General features: G+C 31.7%; 3 protein-coding genes across 3 annotated transcripts; 2 read left to right on the top strand and 1 right to left on the bottom strand.

The window, feature by feature from the left end:
- Positions 1-7,433: 7,433 nt before the first annotated feature.
- Positions 7,434-9,321, top strand: LOC145581580 (protein CURLY FLAG LEAF 1-like). The gene is made up of 2 exons (XM_081638597.1): positions 7,434-7,988; positions 8,586-9,321. The coding sequence occupies exons 1-2, from the start codon at positions 7,650-7,652 to the stop codon at positions 8,979-8,981; spliced, it is 735 nt and encodes a 244-aa protein (XP_081494723.1). The 5' UTR covers positions 7,434-7,649; the 3' UTR covers positions 8,982-9,321.
- Positions 9,322-14,823: 5,502 nt separating this feature from the next.
- On the bottom strand, positions 14,824-16,372 carry LOC145581579 (GEM-like protein 5). The gene is made up of 3 exons (XM_081638595.1): positions 15,902-16,372; positions 15,441-15,715; positions 14,824-15,310 (listed from the first exon to the last, which is right to left on the bottom strand). The coding sequence occupies exons 1-3, from the start codon at positions 16,218-16,220 to the stop codon at positions 15,098-15,100; spliced, it is 807 nt and encodes a 268-aa protein (XP_081494721.1). The 5' UTR covers positions 16,221-16,372; the 3' UTR covers positions 14,824-15,097.
- Positions 16,373-17,464: 1,092 nt separating this feature from the next.
- LOC145581578 (uncharacterized) lies at positions 17,465-20,829 on the top strand. Its single transcript, XM_081638594.1, has 3 exons — positions 17,465-17,625; positions 17,743-17,995; positions 20,615-20,829. The coding sequence occupies exons 1-3, from the start codon at positions 17,571-17,573 to the stop codon at positions 20,667-20,669; spliced, it is 363 nt and encodes a 120-aa protein (XP_081494720.1). The 5' UTR covers positions 17,465-17,570; the 3' UTR covers positions 20,670-20,829.
- Positions 20,830-22,374: the final 1,545 nt, after the last annotated feature.

Genomic DNA, 22,374 nt, shown 5'->3' with positions numbered 1-22,374 from the left:
TGTCACTATTAATAAATAACAAAGGGGTGATCTAGTGATCACAAGGTACTTGTATATGTTCTTTTCAATTGTACACATTGATACTAAGGATCTGTTCTAATTCACTGAACTGAGCTGAAATGAATTAAACTAAACTGAATTGAACTGAACTGTTTATGAGATAAGAAAATTAGGAACTAAATTGAACTGAAATTAAGTTAAAGAGAACAGGTTCCTAGTAGGATAAACCTTAGTTGTTACTTATATAACTTAGGTACCAAATAAAGAGGGTTCCGGCAAATACCCCAAGATTAGCTTACATGTATTTGTGTGTAGACAATTGAACCAAGCAAGATAATACAATATTGAAACTTTTCTTGATTGCAACACACAAAACTCAACCTAAGGAGGCGATTGAGGTATGACTAAAAACACTTCACAAGACCATTCCTTTTTATCATGAATTCATGTAATCATGTTCATATACTTCGTATATTGAGCTTTGTGATTGCGTACTTGTGATGTTGTGTGAGCGAGGTTACATAGATGAATGACTTGTAAAGGCTAACCCTTTCGTCCACTCATTCAGTCTCATGCTCGAGGTTCCTCAACACCTCATTCTCATGAGCCATGGTCATAGGTATCCCACCTTATAGTCCCTAATTTACAAGAGACCCATGGTGCAGTGTAGTGTTTACCATATTTTGAAAATAATGGCCAATAAATATAATTAAGCTAGTATCGGTTTTTTAACGAAAAAAAAAAATATTACTTATTAGTAGACAAAGAAAAATTAGATCATTCTAAACTAGACTAGAATATATAGTTCAACCAGAGCTAAAAAAAATACTTCATAGTGTAAAACATTTTAAATAAGGGCTTGTTCTCTTCAGTTTAAGTTCAGTTTCTAATTTTCTTCTCTCATAAACTATTCAATTCAGCTCAGTTCAGTTCAGCTCTAATTAGTTCAGTTCAATCTAGCTTAGTTCAGTTCAACTCTAATCAGTTCAGCTCAACTCATTTCATTAAATCAAAACAGGCCCTAAGGAGAAAATAACAAAGCTTGATAATCATATACCAAAGTACTCTGTATAACAGTATACGGAGTAACATGGTTGAAGTACTAGAGAAGAGTGAAGCAGTAACAAAAGAAAATCTGTAAAAATATAGATACGCGCGCGGTTGTCGGAGGATTTCCTTGGGTGTTGGGGTTCACAAAAAAAAAAAAAAAAAAAAAAAAAAAAAAAAAAAAAAAGCACGCACAAGAGTATATGGAAAGAATGATTGTTTTAATTACCTCTAATTTATAAAAAAAAGCAAACTGTAAAAAACTTAATTAATCAATAAGCAAACTATATTAGGATCTGATTGAGTAAAAAACTAAACATACTAGTATAATACGGAGTATATCATCTGTATGTGTGTATGTGTGGATAAATATGGGGTAGCACGCCATGTTCTCCACCCACTCGGATTTGTTCCCTAATGTTGCTATTTTTCTTGTGCTTGTAAAATATCACATAATTATCCCTCGTTGACTGTGCTTAAGCTTTAAGGGAATGGAATTTTTACAATTATACTACCTAGTTATACTTCCAATACAATGCGTTTCAACCTAACTTCATACCTTGTCTTTAATTGAATAAACTTTCATGATTCAATTTAATTAATATTTTATTCACTTACATTTAAAACTATTACTCCCTTTGTCAATTATTCATGTTGACTTCTAACTTATAAAAAACTAATGCACTAAGGTTCAGCTCTTTTGAACTACTTTACACTGTTGAAATCTGCTCCACAATGTGTTATAAGTTCTGCTCTACAAAAGTCTGTTATGCTCTGTCCAGAAGCTTAAAAGAACATGGCCTTAAACCTTTTATCAAGCAGAAATCTAAAGATTTGAAGTTCAACTCTTGCTAAAGTATAGTAGCTAGTGTATAGTCTCGACCTGATCGAATATCTCTTAACTGTATAGACTTTATTGGTCCTATTGGAACCTATGAGTCGTCATAATATCTTACTATCTTATCTTAACTTATTACAACAACTCTTATGTAATCTTATCTAAGCTTATTATTAACTCTTATGCTATCTTATCTAAGGTTATTATGTCTAAAATACAAAGGAAATGAAAATAAGATGAGGAGGACAAATTATGCGGAAACAAAGAAAATGAAAAAGAGAAATGAATGAGGAGGGCCAAAGGGAATATTTGGTAGAGTTGGAATGAGGGGTAAAGAGGAGTGTATCTCAGCACATAACTCCTATGCATTTACAAAACATATAGGAGGACAAAAATGTAAATTTGGCATACTTCTGGAAAAAGCTGACTCTATCGTAGTACATCATTATGTACCATTATGCATGTATGACGTATCACTAAAGAATAAGTTGTCTGAATAGTACTTTTTGTGTACTATTATGCGTGTAGTGGTACTTTTTACTATCCTATAGGTTGCATATTTGCCCCCATAATACTTACCACCTGTCACCTATTACGCATGTAGTGGTACATTTTTCATCTTATATGTTTACTAAACTAATAGGAGCTATGCGCTACAGGTTAACCGGGTAAAGAATAGAAAGTGTCAGAAATAAAATGGCAGCAGAGATTCCTACAACAGGCAAAATAACAAGGACAACAATACCATTAGCATATATGGCCATGTCTTAGCTGAGCTTGGACCTTCTTCCTAATTAATTTAGTCCTTCCTTCAATTCCATCTATCAGTCTGTCTCTCTCATTATCATTTTATTAATAATACTGATCAATTGTATTATGTATTCCACTTTGCAACCATATATTATAGCTCCTGTTCGTACGTACTGTATCATGTGTCACCCTTCCTAGCTAGAAGTTGTTTTTATTTTGTTTGCAAATGTTCTTTTCATTCACTTATTTTTATTCTTTTCTTGACCCTGTCCCTTCTCTTACTATGTACACAATGACTTCTTTTTCTTGACTTATACTCGAAGGTAATTTTTTTAAATAAGCCGTCTTATCATCATAAAACTACCAAACATGAAAGGAAAAAAGAAATTAGGATAGAATTACATACTTACACAAAACAACAAATGTAGTCTAATTATATTATGGTAGTCTTAGTCTTTGTTTATTTCACCTTATTTTTACTTATTTCAGAAAAAATAAGTTCAGATCAGAAAAAATAAGTTCAGATTAGATCATCATTTTATGTGCAGTTTTTTATCGCTAATTATCTTTAATTCAGTAATAAAAAAAATTATGAAAATTACATATTAATAAAATACATATATTAATAAAAATTACATATTAATAAAGTACACATTATTACACATATTAACAAGACTCCACTTGATATATTTTTTCCTTATAGATTATCATACACTTAAGGTCAAAGTTTGGTCAAATAAAACAATCAAATCAGACCAGACTAGATCAGATCAGATTAGATAAGTTCATATAAGCAAAAATAAGGTGAACCAAACAAGCCCTTAGACAAATAGTCTCCATTTGGTTTCATCTATTTCCTTTCCTCCCTTAGCCGAAATAGTTAAATATTGCTACGAGTATATTAGTTCTTAATATAGTTGAATTGTACACTAATTAACTATATTTTCTAAATATATAAATGCTATGCTATGCCATAGTGCCATTTCATTAGTTATATATTACGAAGTACCAAGTAATTAACAAGCAGATAGACTAAACTTTGACTTTGTTTGTATTAATCATCGTCTTCATTTTAGCGAACATCTATTAACCTTTCGTCTTTTTTTACCCAACCAAAATATATGTTTAATACACGTGTAATATTTTGAAACCTACCTAAGGTTAAACTTCTCAATCAATTTTACAATTTATATTTAATATGAGTTACGTACTTACGTATAATCAACTAAGCTATAGTAGATGGAAATTGGTTGACTTGCTTGATAAATTGACAAAATTGTTAATGAAAAAGGGTAGTGGACGAAATGTAGATGAGCCAACTGGTTTAATTGTAACAAAAACTACGTAAATAAATAAGATGTCATATATTGTCATATACTACGTACTTATATTTGGTATCAAAAAAATAATAAAAAAATACTTACATAGGAGGCGGCAAAAGGAGCTTTCCACGAATGTTTTCTTAAGAAACTCTAACTTTGTTGAAATTTAGGTTGCAAATTAAATGTTACATCTCATATTAATTATGAAAGCTACTGCCGGCTAAAACAAAACACTCTTAGATTGAATTGTATTTTTCACAAACTATTTGACCAATCTTTCATCTCTCTTTCACGATATAATTGTAATATTGTCGATGTTTATCTTAATAAAGTTAATTACTCCGTATTATTTTGAAAGACTTAGTATATTTATCATGAAAACAACAAGGTGTAATACTGTCCTCTTTCCATCATAAAAAGAAGTTTGGTTTTTTCTTTACCTACTATATATTACCATATTCCCTATCATATAGCTTCAAAATGTATTTATTTTGATTGCGATTTAATTGAGTTAACTCTCTATTACATTTCGTAAGTTTGACATTTGACTAATTAAACTTATACTTGTATGAAGGTTTTAGAAAAAGAAGGGAAAAAAAAAAAAAAAAACCGTGTGTAAGTAGAATTAATAAAATTCTCTTTACAAATTGAAAGAAGAAATAATTCAAATGTGTTGGAAACTTAAAAAGGTTATACTTTCAATTGAAAAATTGGATTGATGTGATCAAATTATACACAGCACAGATTATTGTAATACTCTTTTACTCCTTCCTGTTTAAATAAGAGTTGTACCCGGTTAATTCCCCAGATTAACAAAATTTGTTTATCTGGGGTATAATCGTCTTTTTATCTGGGGGTATAATCGTCTTTTTAAGTACTAGTTGAGGGGTACATGCGTCTTTTCATGTACTACTTAATGGGTACATGTGTAATTTCCTCACCAAACAGTAAATGCAAGTTGCAAACAGTAATTGGACAGCTCACCAAAAGTACTAAATAAATGACCACGCTTTTTCAATATATTTACAGAAATGCCACTAGATTAACAAAAATTCGTTTATCTAGCAAATAAACTTGTATTTGCCCTTTAAATAAGCAATATGTTTTCATTGTGCACGTATGCCGCCAATGCAAAAATCTAACTAATGATATCTTTAATTGTCAATAAATAAAAAATTATACAATTGAATATTAATAACTATTAATTGAGATGATTTTAACAACTACTTACAAAACTATATTTATTCTAATATTCTTATGTATGAATCACACACACACTAGTCAAAGTCAATTAGATAAATAGTGCAAAGTCAAAATGTTTATATATATACCCTATAAAGGATTGTTTAATGTTTATTTGAACGTCTAATATAATATATCTTATAATATAAAAAAATAAATAAAAATGTACTAGCATATTGAAGGTTAGAATCAAACACTATAGAGGTTCGATTCACAATTTTAAATACAAATATGGGTAAGATCCTTTTAAGAGATTTTAAATCGAACTGGATCGAAGATCAGGATTTTTTAATTTTTTTGTCCCGTATGTTTGATCCGGGGTTAATTTAGTCCATTTTATTTCCTGTTTGAACTTATTTTTGACCACCCCTACTGAAAATAGCATGATGAGGGGTGTCATGTGGTAAGTAAACTTGTTACATTGCATGGTTAATTAACAAATTATTTTCTTTTCTTTTGGCTATTTATTTGTGCATATTTTATAAAATAAGACATACGATGATACGAGTAATTCTTAGTTTGTTATACAATAACTTATAATCATATCATTGAGCGTGTCCTATTGAACATATTTTACCCCGAAATTAACCTATCATAATTTATAAGACCTAAAATAAGTGAAAATAAATTAAATAAAATGGGACAAAATTTAATAATGATATGGACAAAATCCTAAGATTATAGATATTGATCTATAAAGAAATATTATTGATTTATAAAGAAATTCAAAACCAATAATCATGATAGTAAAGTTTTTGTTTTATGCATTTTTCTTTAACATATATTATTTTGATCAGAAGATGAGCTAAACTTACAATGTGTTTGGATAAAGAAAGGGGAAGGAAAAGAAGGGGAGGGAGGAGAAGAGGAGCCGAGGAGGGGAGGGAAAGGGAGATAAAGGAGGAAGGGTGAGTTTTCCTTCCAAATCTCTCCACTGATTGAGGGATTAATTTCCTACGACAATCTAATCAATTTCTCTCCCCACAAATTCTCTCTCTTCCTCATTTTTCATCCAAATGAAAGATACCCCATATCTCCATTTATCTTCTCTTCTATTCTCTCCATTTCCTTCAATCCAAACACATCGTTAGGAAACTTTAGATCATGTGTCATTTTGCTAGATTCGTGTCAATCAATATTTATAACATTTTACAACCCTTATTCATTGATGATTTAAATTATACTCCGTGCAATGCACGAATTTTACTTATTTTATAGTGCAGTACACTGTTAATTTAACAATTGTCTACTAAAACAAATTATAGTATCCTAATATACAATTTATTTATGCTCATTTTTATAACAAAATTACTTAATGTATAATACATAACTTTTTGCGAAGGATAGACAACAAAAGAAAAAAAAAAAAAAAAAAGAGGGGGGGGGGGGGGAGGTAAATCGGAGAGAAAATCTTCAATCAGTGGATAACATGTGTCTTCACTGGTTTCACTTTTGAAACTAAGTTATTGATTATGAATAATTTTATACACAAACAAGTGCGAAAGCTTAAAAGGTCATAATTAAAAAAGAAACAAATAAACGAATTATTTAGTGATTTTTGAAATCTATCATTTAATTATGAGGTCATGCATTTTAAACTATACAAGTTGATATATAATTCCTTTCACGTAAAGCTAGGAGGATAGTCTATTAGAAAGATAGATATAAGTATAACGTAATTGAGGATGTCACATGACAAGTGAATGTACGCAACGACTTAACAATCAAATCTTTTTCTTTGATGTAGCTTATTGTATTCAATTTTTTATTTTTTTTAAAAGGATAAGGCAGAGTAAAATTCAACAGTTTAATAATGGACAAATTCTTTTTTTTTTTTTTTTTTAAAGAATAATGGACGAATTCTAAGATTATTGAATTTGATTTCGATTATTAAGAAAAATGTTAAACATTTTTCCTAATTTACAAATGTTAATAATGTAAAAGAAACAAATTGCATTAAAAAAAATTAAATTTAAAAAATAGGCATGTAGTTAACCATAAAAATCAGGAAAATTAGTTAAGTCAATAATGAGATTCCACGACTTCCATAAATGAAATCAATCAATTTTAATGATGATTGACAGTAAAATAAAAATGAAATAATAGGCTGGCGCGTGTATACTTGTTGTTACTTGTTAGTTGTAATTTTTACAATTTGACCAAAATACCCTCATGGAAAGTCTTCCCCCACCACCACCATTGTGTATTTTGTGTTTGCTTCTTTCAACACCTTCTTTTACAATTGCACGCTCTTTCCTCTTTCATCTCTCTCTTAACAAACCCCATCTTTCTCTCTCCTCCCCTTTTTCTCTATTCTTTCTCTCATTTTTGGAATTTTTTTTTTAATTTTAATTTTTTTTTATATTTTGAAAGAAAACATTGGTTTCATATTTGGAGAAGAAAGATTTTGCTAAGCAAAGTTATTGTTTGCTTAAAAATCAAACAATCAAATGGCAACAATAACCGCATCATTAGAGCGATCACTTCAAAACTGCTCTTTAAACCAAACCACCAGAACCCGCCGAGGTGGCGGCGGAGGTGGCGGTGGTTTAGGGCGGTCATCGCCGTCTGATTCGCCGGAAATTATTCACAATCATAAAAATGACAACCGTGTTAGACGGCGTGGTAACGATCAATCTTTGGTAGGCGCGACGACGACAACCACGAGAACAACACAACAACAACACTGCTCAAACGCCGCTTCTTCTTCAGATGAAAATTCAACATTCGTTGAACTTAACTCCCATGTTTCTCTCCCTTACCATTGGGAACAATGCCTTGATTTGAAGGTTCGTTTTTTTTTTTTTTTTGTTTTTTGGGTTCATCTCTTTTTTTGTGGGGTTGATAGGGATACTTTTGTTTAGTTAATTTTTGTATGATTCTTCTATTTATGAATGTTTTCTTGTCAATAAATACCCTTTTATTAATTACTTCTATTGATTGATTTTACTACTTGCATTCAATGTTCATTCATTAGTAATTTTTCATTTTAGATTTTTTTGTTACGAAACCCTAATTCAATATTAAAATTGAAATTACAATAGATTTTTAGATAGGTTGCAGTTGTTATTATAATTTTGTTCTTTTTTTTTTTTAATTTGCATGCATTGCTCCAAAAAAAAAAAAAAAAAAAAAAGGCTTATGAATTTTTATCTTGAAATGGCGCAAGAAACAATTGCAAATTTGTATGGCTTTTCATTTAGCTTTCTTCTATTTGGAGATAAAGTTTTAATCTTTATAAGTTTATTCACCAAATTTTGAAAAAAGTTAAAAAAAATGGGTTTGTTGGGGTTGGTGGATAGAAGTCATATGTTTGTTATTTAATTTTCAGCAATGTCATACATAAATAAGCCTAATAGTATGAAAATTGTTATGTATAATGACAGACAGGGGAGTTATATTACATAAATTGGAGTAATGGAATGAAAGCAAAGGAAGATCCAAGAACAACAGCAACAGGTTACAATGGTGATTACTACTCGGAAGGCGAGGAGGAGGATGATGATGAAGATGAGGACGAGGATGAAGAAGAGGAGAGCAACTGCTACGATAGTGAGAGTTCATCAACTGAATCATCTCCGTGTTCGAGTAATCGAAAAGGGAGTTTTCGATCACTCGAGAAACAACAACAACAAGAGCCAGAATTGAACCAAGAATCAGTATTAGTAGTGGCAGGTTGCAAGAGTTGCTTAATGTACTACATGGTGCCTAAACATGAGGAAGACTGCCCCAAATGTTCTGGTCAGCTTCTTCACTTTGCTGCCAATAATTCTTCCCCTTAGAATTTTAATATCAAATTAAAACCGACATTATTATTATCATCATCATCATTGTTATTATTATTATTATAAACCAACTCCCTTTTTCTAAAGTCTATATAATCTTTTTTTTTTTTTTGTAGTTTATAATCCTAGAAATGGAGGAGGAAAGTGTATTTTATTTTTTAATTTTTAGTTTGTTAATTAAGGTGAATTGATGGTAGATAGAAGAAAGAGAAGAAAGAGTTGAGAGGGGTGGATGAATGGTTGATTCTTGATTGTGACATTCTGTAGCTTTGTTCTCTTTGTTCTTTCTCTTATCTCCCATGCTCACATAAATATTATATTTTCGGTTTTCTTTTAATTTGTCTACTACTCCCTCTTTTTCTTTAATTTGTCTCTTTTTATATATTTTTGCCTCCATAAATTATGCAAGATTATCTGATTAAGGAAATTATATCCATGATTTATGAGTTAGCTAGTCATTGACTATGGTGTAGTTATTTAATATGTTTATGCCTTTGACATTTAATATATTGAGTGATTGAATGTCAAAAAACTACAAAGTGTTAAAACAAATGATTGATTGTGTTCTGGTACATGCATATTGGCATATTGCATATGTATACAAACATGCTTCTTGATGACTGCAATTTTTTAAATTTTATGTCATTTATTGGTCTTTCATGTTATAGTGTTCTCAATGAGCTGTACTACTTAACAAAGATGCTTAATTCTTACTCCTTTGATTATTACTTAAATACTTCAATATAATACTCGTAGAATGTGTTGTCTATGAACCATATTGATCATAGTACATACGGAGTACTTATGTAGTGGTCGTTTAATTGTACATTAAAACTTGTTAATACATGGATGTCAATTTTTCAATGTCGTTGATTTTGTGCCTCTCAAACATTCACAATTCTCCACATAGTTTTGTAATGGTATGATAAAACCCTTCAAATGAAAATCACACAATTCTTCCCACATTCACAATCATGCCATTACAAGATACGAAGTATGATATTGACTCTACCATCCTGTCTTTTACTTATAGAAGTAACTCAAGTAAGTCATAAGCATTCATAAGACCATGATCAAAGCTTAATTAGTCATATAAGAGGCCATTTTAACCAGTATTGATCTTGTTTGTTGAACTGCAAGCAAATCAGCTGTCGCCACGTAGGTATAAGCAGTCCTAACCTTTACGTTTATCATGGTTGACTAGGAAAGTTTTATTTTTTTGCCCATCTTTTTCTTCCCCCTTTTTAAAAGAATAAAAGCTAAGTTGTAACCGAAAGTATGATCATGTAGTTTGACCCTTATTCTACGGGAGGTGATATCCATGCTCATCAATGTCACAACTTGAAGTTATATACGAAGAAGCATATATAATGGGGTTAGCACAATCATTTACCACCTGCTCCTAGTCAGTCCACCTTGACCAACAATTGTATATTAATTTTAAATCAATTAGATTGTTATCCTTTAGCAACTCTATTTTTTAATTAACCCACATTATTATTATTATTATTATTATTATTATTATTATTATTATTATTATTATTATCTTTTCCTACTATTATTAGTTGCCTATCTTGCCTTAATTATACTCAAGACTAATTTATTCTTAATTACTTTATAATCTACTTCATATTTTCAAACTTTGTTTTGTTGTATTTATTAATCATTCAAAAAAAATGCAAGCCGATTCCATTCTAAAACATATTGACATTGTATTATAAACCACTCGATATGTTATTACTCCTTCAGTTCCCTTAATTTTTTTTCCCTTTTACTTCGTACACCCAAATAGAAAGAACAAAAAAGAACGAACATAAAGAGCATTTGAATATTCCCTCCGTTTTTTTTTAAACGCATCACTTTGACTTTTTCACTATTTACATATTATGGTTGACTAAATTTTTTCACCATAATTAAATAAATAAATATTATCATATAATATATTATTAGATTAGTCATGATGCCTAGTTTTATACTCCGTAATATAATAGTGTTACAAATTTTATTAAGAAGCAATTAAATATATTAATGGTTAAAGTTACATCTCGGCAAATATATCAATTAAACTGATGCATTTTTTTAAAAAAAATGGTCCTTTAAATACTACTCATAGAATGGGAGCAGATGAGCTGTAAACAATGGTATTTGTCTGGTGGTAGAATGGATTGGTATAGAGGCAAAACACCTCTAAATTTAAGCTATAATGTTACAGTAATACAGTACTCGTATATAGGAAACACCAGCAAACAAAAAAACCGAAGGGACCTTTGTTCGTTTGGTTTCTCATTGTCATTCGTCAGGGGAATCTAAGCAGGTTTTTGCTGTTAAAATTGCCACCACCAACAGCAGCAGCAGGATGAAAGAGAACCTATACTGTGTTCATTTTCTCTCTTGCTTGATAGTAACATGACTTGTACTACTACTATCCATTTCGTTATGGTCCATGTTACAGTCTTTCAAATATTCCCTCTCTTATTGTTCTTTTAGCTTAGATCACGGGTATCCTGTGTGACTGTGTCTACTTATCTACTAGACTCTAACTAATATGGATTTGAAATAGGTCGATTTTTATAAAATGAAACGGCTCCCTTTCGATATTATTATACTCCACTTCCTAAGAGCAACTTCAATGATAAATTAATTGTTAAATTAGCTTGTCATGCCACATATGATTTCAAGCTAACTTTCTTTGTATTGCCTCCGTTGCATATTATTTGCAACGATTTGACATAAAGTAATGTCTAATCGTTGTAAATAATATGTAACGGAGGTAGTAGCTATTTTGTGCCACAATGGTTAGCACTAACTTGCTAATTAAATAAGCTTGACTTTCTCAATTAGCCCTAGAAATTTAATTATTTTAATATATTAATCTCCAATAATTTTGAAAACTTTTTTATCAAGCAAATTAGCTTAGACAAGTTAATTTGCTAGGTCAAACTAATTGTATTTTTTAGCTCCAATGGTCAAGCTAGTAGCTAGAGATTTTTGAAAATTACAAGCAAGTCCCTAGCTACAACCATTGGAGTTACTCTAACACTTCTATTTTCATATTTGCTGATTCATCATTTTAATAGCTAATCTCTTTAATTATCAATATGTAAAAGTTATAAACATTTTATATTAAAATAGTATAATTTGAGATGAAAATTACAAGATTCTACATGACAATATTTTTCGTAGCTACAATAGACCAATGTTAGTCAAAGGAAAGCAAAAGTGTAAAAGTCAAAATGTTGCAGGTGTAAAAAAAACGGAGGAAGTATTTTCAAGACTTAGGCTTGTTCCGATTTACTGAAAACAACTGAACTGAACTGAATAGAGTTGAAATGAATTGTTTATGAGAGAAGGAAATTAGGAACTAAAGTGAACTGAAATTAAGCTAAACAGAAGAGGCCCTTAAACCCGAAAGATGTGATGCGAATATTAAAACATAATACTGTAGTACAATTAAGAGATAAGTTTAGATCAAGAACAATTAGTACTGATTAGATTTGCCAAATTAAATTAAGATTAAGAAAGAATATTAAGCTAGATTTGAAGATTATAATGGATGTGAAGGTTAAAAAAAGCTAAGAAAGAGGTCCAGGTAACAGAAAATAGATGAAGGAGAGAAAGAGCAGGCTAAAAAGAGTATCTATATCAGTGGGTTTCTGATAGTCTGGAAACCCCAGAAAAGAGAATCTGCTTTTTGTGGGGGCTTTTTTGTCCTCCTTTCTGACTTCTTTTCTTTCTTCTTCTTGTTGTTGTTATACTCTTTTATCCACCCATTTTTTTTTATTTTTTATTTTTTTTTTAAATTTTGCCACATTCCTGTTTTATTTTTATTTTTTAACTTAGCCACATTCCTGTCTTCATATTTCTCTCAAAACTCTCCCCTTCTCGGTAAGTTAAAACTCGTTACCCACTTTGTTACAATCAAAAGACGAGTTCTTGTTCTGTTCTGTAAAGATTCTTTTCTTCATACTCTTGCTCCTTTTCACTCCCTTGGTTAAAAAATGCTTACTTACTACGGAGTTCTCTGTTCACGTAGACATTTTTATTTTATATATACCGGGATACATAATATCATATACAAGTCTTATTTATATACGCCTGAATGTAAGGTATACCTAAAGAAAAGTGCACTTGAGGATATATACTATAAGAATTTTCAAAAGAAAATCCCCAACCTTAAACACTTATAAACAATATTTGCCTCTTTCATGATGTACGTTTGTAAAACCATGTAAATTTGTCTCTTTCATGATGTATTCAATTCGTATTTAGCAAGGGCTTCTTTAGTTCACCTTATTTTTGCTTATTTGATCTGATATGAACTTATTTTTTTGAAATAAGTAAAAATAAATTGAATTAAACAAGACCTAAATTTAAGGCTTAACTATCAAAATATGTAAAAAACAAAATACTAATATTTGATTAATAATGACATTGTATTTCTCATTTGAATTTGCTTAACTTAGCTAAACTAGCTTATTAGATTGTTTATTGATCACTGATTTAAACTAAAAGTCTATTAGAACAATTTTTTATTGTTAAGGTGTAAATTGATTCCTTACTTATTTCGCTATAAAATCAATTTCAAACAGTAGTTCAAATACTAATTGGGTTTGGAATTTGTTATATACACCCGGGTATACTGTACACTCATGAGTATTTTGTTCTCATTTTGATTATTGTTTTTCATTTAATCGTTAAATGAAGAGCAAAAACCAACATTGGCTTAGTGAGTGTATGTACGGTACACCCGGGTGTACATAACGGTCTAAGATGTGTTATTGCGTAATCAAATCTAAAACGGAGTACTTCCTTTCTTTTTTTTTAATTGCAACACTTCCCTTTTTACGCTTGCATATACATTATTTCAATCGCTAATATCTTTAATTACAAATATGTAAAACTTATAAACATTTGATATTTCAATAGTATAAATCGTGACGAATTTAACAAGATCCCATATGACAATATATGCTATTAGTTATAAATCATCAATGCTAGTCAAACTCACTTTTCTGACCAAAAAAAGTTATCGTTAGGGACATTAAATTAATATGAAGGATCTTGCTAACGAACGCCCCCGAGGTGTTGGAAAAAATATTTAAAATATTACCTAAAGTGGTATTAATTTGGGAAAGTATGACAAAATCACGCGTCGATTGGTGTAATTAATGTTAATTTTTAATTTAATTTTTCTATTTTCAGCTAGCTTATTCAACGCTCTCGAGACATTCGTTAACTTTTGCCTAATTTGAATGATCATGTTGGTAAATCTTATTACATTTATATCATTTGTAATTCTTTAAAAGGTTTTTTCAATTATTTAAATCTTAAAATCAATTAAAATGCCAATATGCTATGTTGTGCCATCTAGAAATGATGGTAGTACTTGGATCCGAGTATGTTGTTGAAGATGTAATATGGATCAGCCACTTGTTTTTTCAAATGGGCCAGTCTTCGTAGTTCAGTTACTCGTCAGGAAAGAGTAACAGGCTTAATGGGTTTATACTTTCATCCGCAAGTTCCTACCACAAAAATCCCACTTTACTATGGTCCAAAGCTCCCTCTAACCACTAGATTATTTGCAGATCGCATACTCTTTGGGTTGAGTTGAAAGCTGAAACCATCTTTTTCCAACTATTCTTAGGACATTTGGTCCATTTGGAACCATAACATTCGATGGACTGATGTAAGTTTTGCGCATTCTATCATGCACTCGGATGTACTTAAAGGAAGATATACCCGAAGGCATGTAGGATGGAGGATGACACAAGTGTAAAGATTGAATCATCGAATACCATGTATTGATTATCTTGTAGATAGAATTTAAGGTAAAATGACATTGATAAAACTCATTCTTATATTACATACTTAATATACATTAATAAGCCAATAATAATCATACGAGTACTTAAAAACATAAACAATAATGTACATGACATCAATACAATAAAAACAAGAAACATACAATTACAAACTACAAAGTCTACACAAAACATGAGGCAGAAATTAGAATCCTAAATATGCTAAAATCATATCGAGTGAGCCCAAAATACCTGTACCATAAAGCACAACAGCATTTCACTATCAAGATGATGATATAGATCAGTGTCTTGCTAGTGCGATGCAGCGGCGTGGGGACCATAATCAGAGGCCCTAAACTGAGTAAGAGTCTCCAAGAGATGATGGGTTGCCTTGTCAAAATTGACAAATCCCATGAACCAGAACTCATGGTTGTCTATTGTTGTCATCTGAATGTATCTTTCGTTAGAATTTGCTCCAATAGTCGTCGGGTTAATCGTGCTTATTTGTGCCAGTGGTATCATAACCTGTCACATGAAGTTGCACACTTTAGTACTTATTAACCAATAAATAACAGTAACAGATACCAAATTTGATCCCATGTCTTTGGTATCACCTTATTAAAACTTAACCATTTATTCTATGTATTCATAGTACCTTGTAGTAGCTCCAAGCCTCTTGGCCGGAAGGAGCAATGAAAGAAAGCGGACGATCACTGCAGAAGCCAACCCTGACATTAGACAGGTACAGGGTTCCTGCAACAGGTCCTTTGGTGGTGGAGAGGTAACAAGCAAAGGTCTTTTTGAGCTTCTCGTCGGATTGTGTTTCAAAAATCTGCTTGAACATCGGCTCAAATCCACCCTCTGTGAGTGCCTTTGCCGTCAGATTGATCTTTCCCCAGGCTGCTTCTGATACTGATGGTCCTGTTTTCACTGCATCCATTTTTTTTTCTTACAACTATCAGTCAAAATTTCTCTATACAAATTGACCTTAACAACCACAAAAATCATGATCTTCTGAAATAAATAGTTTTGGAAGGGTTCGGACGCTTTGGAGTTAGCTATATATAATTATATACAACGGTTGCATTGGATATTTACGGGTTAAAGGAGACTTACAGTTAGACCAGATGTTACGAGCAATAGTCTCGGCCTTGTGACTCCAAGTGTTGAAGGCATGAATAACAGGCTCAAGAGGATTATTAGTAGGGGCTTTATCTAAAGGAGAGTACACCAAGTAAGGTTGATCATGAAAATATTGTTTTTGGTGCTCATTTGCCCTCCACAAGGCCGCTTGCTGGTTGTCTGGGTGGGCTGTCGGATTAGCCGGTGGCCCCATCATGTGAGTCCCCCACTTCTTGGTGTCTTCATGATCCGTGACCGCTTCCTGTGGTTGTGGTTGCGGTTGTGGCTGTTCTTCTTGGTGTGTTCCCGCCATTGGTGGTTTGTTTGATCAGTTGAACACAATGCAAACCAATTAGACAAGTAGATTAATGAGGTGATATGCTTTGTTAGGTACAAATAAAATTGGTCTAAGATGATTTATTTATATACTAATTAGATATTCTAAGCAAGCAAATACAAGTTGAGTTGTTCCAAATTCCAAAATGAAGATGTCACTTCCACGCGGTGTTGTAATTCCTTTCTTGCTAAGCAAAATCACAATTTTTGCTGACAATTAACCAATTAACAATTAACAAACATCAAACATAGCAAGTACTCTATCTATTTTGTAAAAAATGCATCGATTATTTACGAATTATGATCGAATTTATTCTATTAAATGTCATCGTCACACCTGGCACGTACGTTAATGTTACTTTTGACACCTAGATTCAAGAAGAATTTTCTCATGTATTTATACGTAGTATAATAAGTTTTTTTAAAAAAATGCTAAAGTTGTGTGAATTAGACAGGTAGATATATGAATTTAATGTAGAATGTGGTGGAAATATATGGGACTCTGCGGCTGGGTAGTTTGGATTAGTTTAGAAGATGACTGATGTCGACATATGTTGATGACTAGCAATATTGCTGATTGAAACACCAAACTTTAATTTCAAATTAAAAAAATAAAATGGCAGAGATGTTTCTGGAGTAGATGTCCAATTTTCATTAGCGTGGACCGTATTCATAAGCCCATAAATATGTGAGCATGTGGAGTTGTGGACCAGCCCCATCACTTAAAATCTTAAATATAGTTTTCCACGAGGCCCAAAAAGACTACCGTTTAAGTTTTTTTTTTTTTTTTTTTTTTTTTTTTTTGTTGTTGTCAATTTGGTACGAGTATTCAAGAATATAGTATTAAGTTTTTAACCCTTGTACTTTTATATTAAACCAACAAGGATGGCTATTTAGCTCAAATGATAAACAATTTGATGGTGCTTAAGGAGGGTCTGAGTTAGAACCTCATCGTGATAGGAGACTCACCTATTATAAGATAAGTGTGAGACACGAATATAGACCGATTAATGGATGTACATGTGTAATAAATGGTGTATATGTGACATGATGTGTTTGGCAAAGGGTTCATCATCGTGCATGCATTTGTTGTTAGCTAGCTAGCTGTTAGTTTGGCAATAAGGATAAGGACGAAATATAGAAATTTCGCCAATACTTACTTCTAAAAGTTAACGTAAGAAGGAAAGGTATGTAGTGTTAATCCTTAAAAGCAAAACTAGGATTTTACAAACTTTGCCTTCATTAATATTCTACCAACAAATCTATTGTTTTAAATACTACCCATATAATACAATATAATTATAACCTAAAGTGGAACATAAAAATTATGAGCTACTCTAATGTTACCCATGTTGGTCATGAATCATACCCTCCATCTCAAGGCAAATACCTTCTTTTTTTTTTTTTTTTTTTCTTCTGAAATTCATAATTTTATACTTGTAATTTTACTTGTATAGTATGGTGCAATACTTTAATTTTGGTGCTAATGAATTGAGCAGGTTGGTATCCTGGACCTGGACCTGGACCTGGACCGGAAACTGCACCGCCTCCACCGCCTCGGCCGGGTTTTGAGCAGGGGTATGGATCAAGGCCTCCTCCAGGGCCTGGGTATCAAGGTTACTTCAGTGACAATTACACACCACCAGTAGCCCACGTCCACCACAGCGGCCCAACTCATTATCCATATCAGCAGCCCTATGAAGGCTATGATTATTCCTATGATTCTGGCTGTCCACCCTTCCTTAGGGCTTGGTATTATTAACATCTCTCTTTTTTTATTCTTGTTTTATGTTCTTTGCCCTCCTATCTAGATTATACGAAGTTAAAATTTTACAACACTGTTTTTCATTTTTTCTAATTGCACCATTTGATATAAATATACTCTGTAATATTTAGGGTCTGTTCGAATTTACTGAATTGAACTAATTGGAGTTGAACTGAACTGAAATGAATTGTTTATGAGAGAAGGAAATTAAGAGCTAAATTAAACTGAAATTAAGCTGAATAGAACAGACCCTTAATCATTTAGAGCTTTAATGGTGTAAAAAGATAAGGGATATTGAATTGGTGTGTAAATACATGCACAAAAGTAATAATAAGTATATAAGAAACTGTGAAAGCATATCAAAAATTGAAATAATACAATTAATATGAAATTGAATATGACCTTCGCGAGCTCGTGTTATGCACACATTCAATCATCTACAAGAAGCATTACATAATTATTTGGATAGGTTAAATAAACCATACCACTAGAACAAGTGAGAAAAATAGAAATTTGTGCTTGATAAAAGTTCTTCACAAACTATTGGGTGCGGACGTCCGCAGCCAATACTTCGTGTGGCAGCCCAATGTCTTCACTTATCACAAACTCCTGCTTCCATGGCTGCAACTCCCACCGAAGCTCCACACCCCCCCCCCCCCCCCCAAACGAAATATCCACCTCCACGAAACCTAGGCAACCACCCCTATGAATTTCCCGGATCCGACCACCCTCACGAGAAACCCACATATTCAACCACGAAAACCCACCCTTATATATGTTGGCTGATATGATTTGGTGGCGATTTTTTGGCGATTGGTGGATGAATTGCGGGCTGAAGGTGGAACTGTGGTGGCTATTTGTTTCAGTGGTGGCAATTTGGTGCGATTTAGTTTGTGTGGGTTAACATGGGCTGTTTTGAAGGAGTTCACTAGGTGGTGGTAGCAAGTGCGGAGGAAGATGAGACTTTGTTGTGATGGTTGTAAGGGGCAGCGACGGGGTTGTGATGGTGGTGATAATCAAAATGGTCATTTACGAATGTATTAGCTCTAAATTTCAGAGAGTATGGTTGTATTGGTGATGGTGGGGGCTGCATAGGATTAGATGAGAGAGAAGAATGCATGGGGAAGTGATAAATTGACATTTTGTGAAGGAGACAACATTACATCAATCAACAATACTTGTTATATAAGATAATAATTATCAGCCAATGGAAATAATATATAAGCCAATAAAAATAACATAGAATCCAACTGATGTCTTATATCAGTCAACATTAGAGACGTATCAAACATTAATAAAACATCTCAGTCAACAGAAGAAACTTATGAGCCAACAATAGGAATATATCAGTCAACAAAATGTACAAATAAGCCAACAGACGAGTTATATCAGCTAGCAAATGAAGCATATCAGCCAACAAAAGGATGAAATCAGCAAACAAAAGTAACAGGTAAACCAACAAAATAAACATATCAGCCAATAAAATGAAACATATAAGCTAACAATTAAAATATACATATCAACTAACAAATTAAATATATCAGCCAACTAAATAAATATATAAGTCAAAAGATGTCTAATATCCGCCAAAAAGAAAATAAATATATATATATATAAGCCAACAAAAAGAAAGAATATATTAGCCAACATAAAAAACATATCAGCCAACATGTAAAACATATCAACCAACACAATATCAGTTAACAAGTAAAACATATCAGCTAAGCCAGTCACACGCAATAGCTTCTCAAAGTTCTTTAGTGAAAAATTATAGTGTTGTTTGCTCGAAAAAAACATAGTAACTTTTTCTACTTCCGGTAAAATGAAGAAAGTTTTTTTTTACTTAGTCCAGTAGATATTAACCAATCTTCACTCTAAACAAAAGGGCATGGAAAATCAATTTACTAAGGGCTTGTTTGGCATCGTTTTTGGTTTTCAGTTTTTTTGAAAATAAAAAACCAAAAACAGGAAACAAGAAAAAGGTGTTTCCACTTTTTTGTTGTTAGGTTTCAAAAATATCATTATCTTAATAAGTTTGGCTAATTTTTTATTCATTATAGGATATATATCATATAATTTTGAAAAACAAAAAATAGAAAACAACAATGATGCCAAACGAACCCTAATAATATAATGTACTTCTTCAAACGTTTAGTTAACCAAACTACCATTTAATATAGTTGGCTTTAAGAAAACTTGTAACATTTAATCTAATTGGCCCTTTTAGCAAGGAAGTATATTGAATAGAGAATTCTTTTATGTTGGAGATTCCAATCAACTAATCAAGTGTTAGACCATATTGTAAACCGAAATCATAAATAAATCAGCTTTGCATTGAATTATTTAATCGGCATTTTGATGATATAAAATGTGTTGGAACCCAATGTATTTCACTTGTGAGTGTCCTATATTGGAGAAAGAGGAGAGGTGGTTCCACTTTATAAGGTAGAGAGTAACTCTTACTATTACCAATTGATTTTAATATGGAACTCCTAAGCCTACTCTTTGTTTGGGTTGATCAGACCCATTTTATATTGTTTCGAAATTTAACAAAATGCATGTATATATAATGTTATAACTAGTTGTTGACCTTGTTGTGGATGCAGCTTCACTGCTCTTTGTTGCTGCTGCGTCCTAGAGCAGTGCTGCAGTTTCTGGTGATTTTGTGTAGTGATAATCATGCAATTTAAGTCATGTATTTTATTCATAAACTTTGTTTATTAATTACTTGACAACGATGTAATAATCTAAGATGTTAAATTGTTAATCACTTTATTTATTTTATTTTGAGGCACTAGCTAGCCAAGTAGCTACAGTGGCAGCAGGTTGTCGAGGCCGGTATAGTTGCTAGTAGTATTTGTTGGAAGTTGTCCAACAGCCTTCAACTTTGTTACAAGGAGATACCCCTATAAACTAGGTCATGAGGACCACTACAGAAATTGACATGAAGCCATTCTTAAAATCAGTCTAATTTGACAAATGGTTATCTGCCTATCTTAAATGGCCGCAGAGAATTACTTCGTACGTTGTATGTGTCAATGTTAAACTAACTAATCGCTTAAAAGTATTCATTTCATCCATGTGAAAGGAATTCAATTCTAGAAATAAGTCCGTTGTATGAATGCGTCTACCAAATATACAATTGTTCTGTTATTTTTTGTTTTGTTCAAAATAAAGTTAAATTAAAAATATATAGAGAGTAAAAGAATATTCTTTCAAAAGATTTTTTTTGAAAAAAAAAAAAAAAAAAGGTAATAATTAAAAGAAATACAAATGTAAAAGCATGTTAGAAAAATCTTGTTTTTGAATCTTAATATTTTGCATGGCTTACAATTGACGGAAATATAAACTAACGTCATTTTATTTTTTTGAATTTACATTTTCTGTTGTTTTATTTATATAGGGTAGTTGTAGTTCCTAATTTAATACTCCGTATAAACATAGAGTAAAAATGGTTGCTTGATTCATGGACATAGATGTCGGCAATAGAACCCTCCATAGTTCATATAGTAGACTTGTAAAATTAAGTGTAACTAATTCAAGCAGAACAGTAAGCAATGAATGAGAAAATGTATTAAAAACATGTTAATAAGCCGAACAATATAATCAATAATTCATATAGTACAAGAATTGCTTGGAGCTAAAGATAATTAAGTGGATAATCAAAAAGCACGTGGTTAGGCCAAAAACCTAGAAAAGTGTAAGTTTGGTGTAAGGGGGACATCCTTTTTTTGTGTTGAATTTAATTGTCTTTGTTTCTAATTAAATGTTATGTTCGGCTGATTCAAATTCAACCGTAGAATTCCCTATTTTCAAGGCCACGTTTTTTATATTGCTACAATTTAATTTGATTTAATGTGCCGCTCTCTTAACCCTTTTTTCAAGGGTAAAGGTAAATACAAGGTACAGCTTGCGTGAACTAAGGAATTGTTGAAATTCAAACTAATTCGCTTTCTAAAGTTGCGTGAGGCGTGATCCACCTCTTTCTATGATTCCATCCTAAATTCAAAAGATTGGATTGTGCAAGATACTAAAAGCACGCTCTACAAATATAGGGAGTGATATGGTGTATTGTAAGAGACTTATAAAGAAAATCTATTACTTCTTCCGTAAAAGTAAGATGGTGACCATGAAAGAGAAGGTATGTGAGATAATATAAATATTTTTATTATTTAAGTGAGGATCATGAAAGAAAGAGAAATGATAAAATAATTTAAGTGGAGTTTAAAGTAAGAGAGAAAAATGATAAAATATAGTATAAAGTTACCAAATATAGAAGTGATGCAATTATAAAAAAAAAACACCCATAAAAGGAAAGTGATGCAAATAAAAAAAAACGGAGGGAGTAATATATATATATATATAT

This window comes from Chenopodium album, chromosome 15 (assembly GCF_948465745.1).
Source record: "Chenopodium album chromosome 15, dcCheAlbu1.1, whole genome shotgun sequence".
Classification (NCBI taxonomy): Eukaryota; Viridiplantae; Streptophyta; class Magnoliopsida; order Caryophyllales; family Amaranthaceae; genus Chenopodium; species Chenopodium album.
This window is presented reverse-complemented; position numbering and strand designations above follow the sequence as displayed.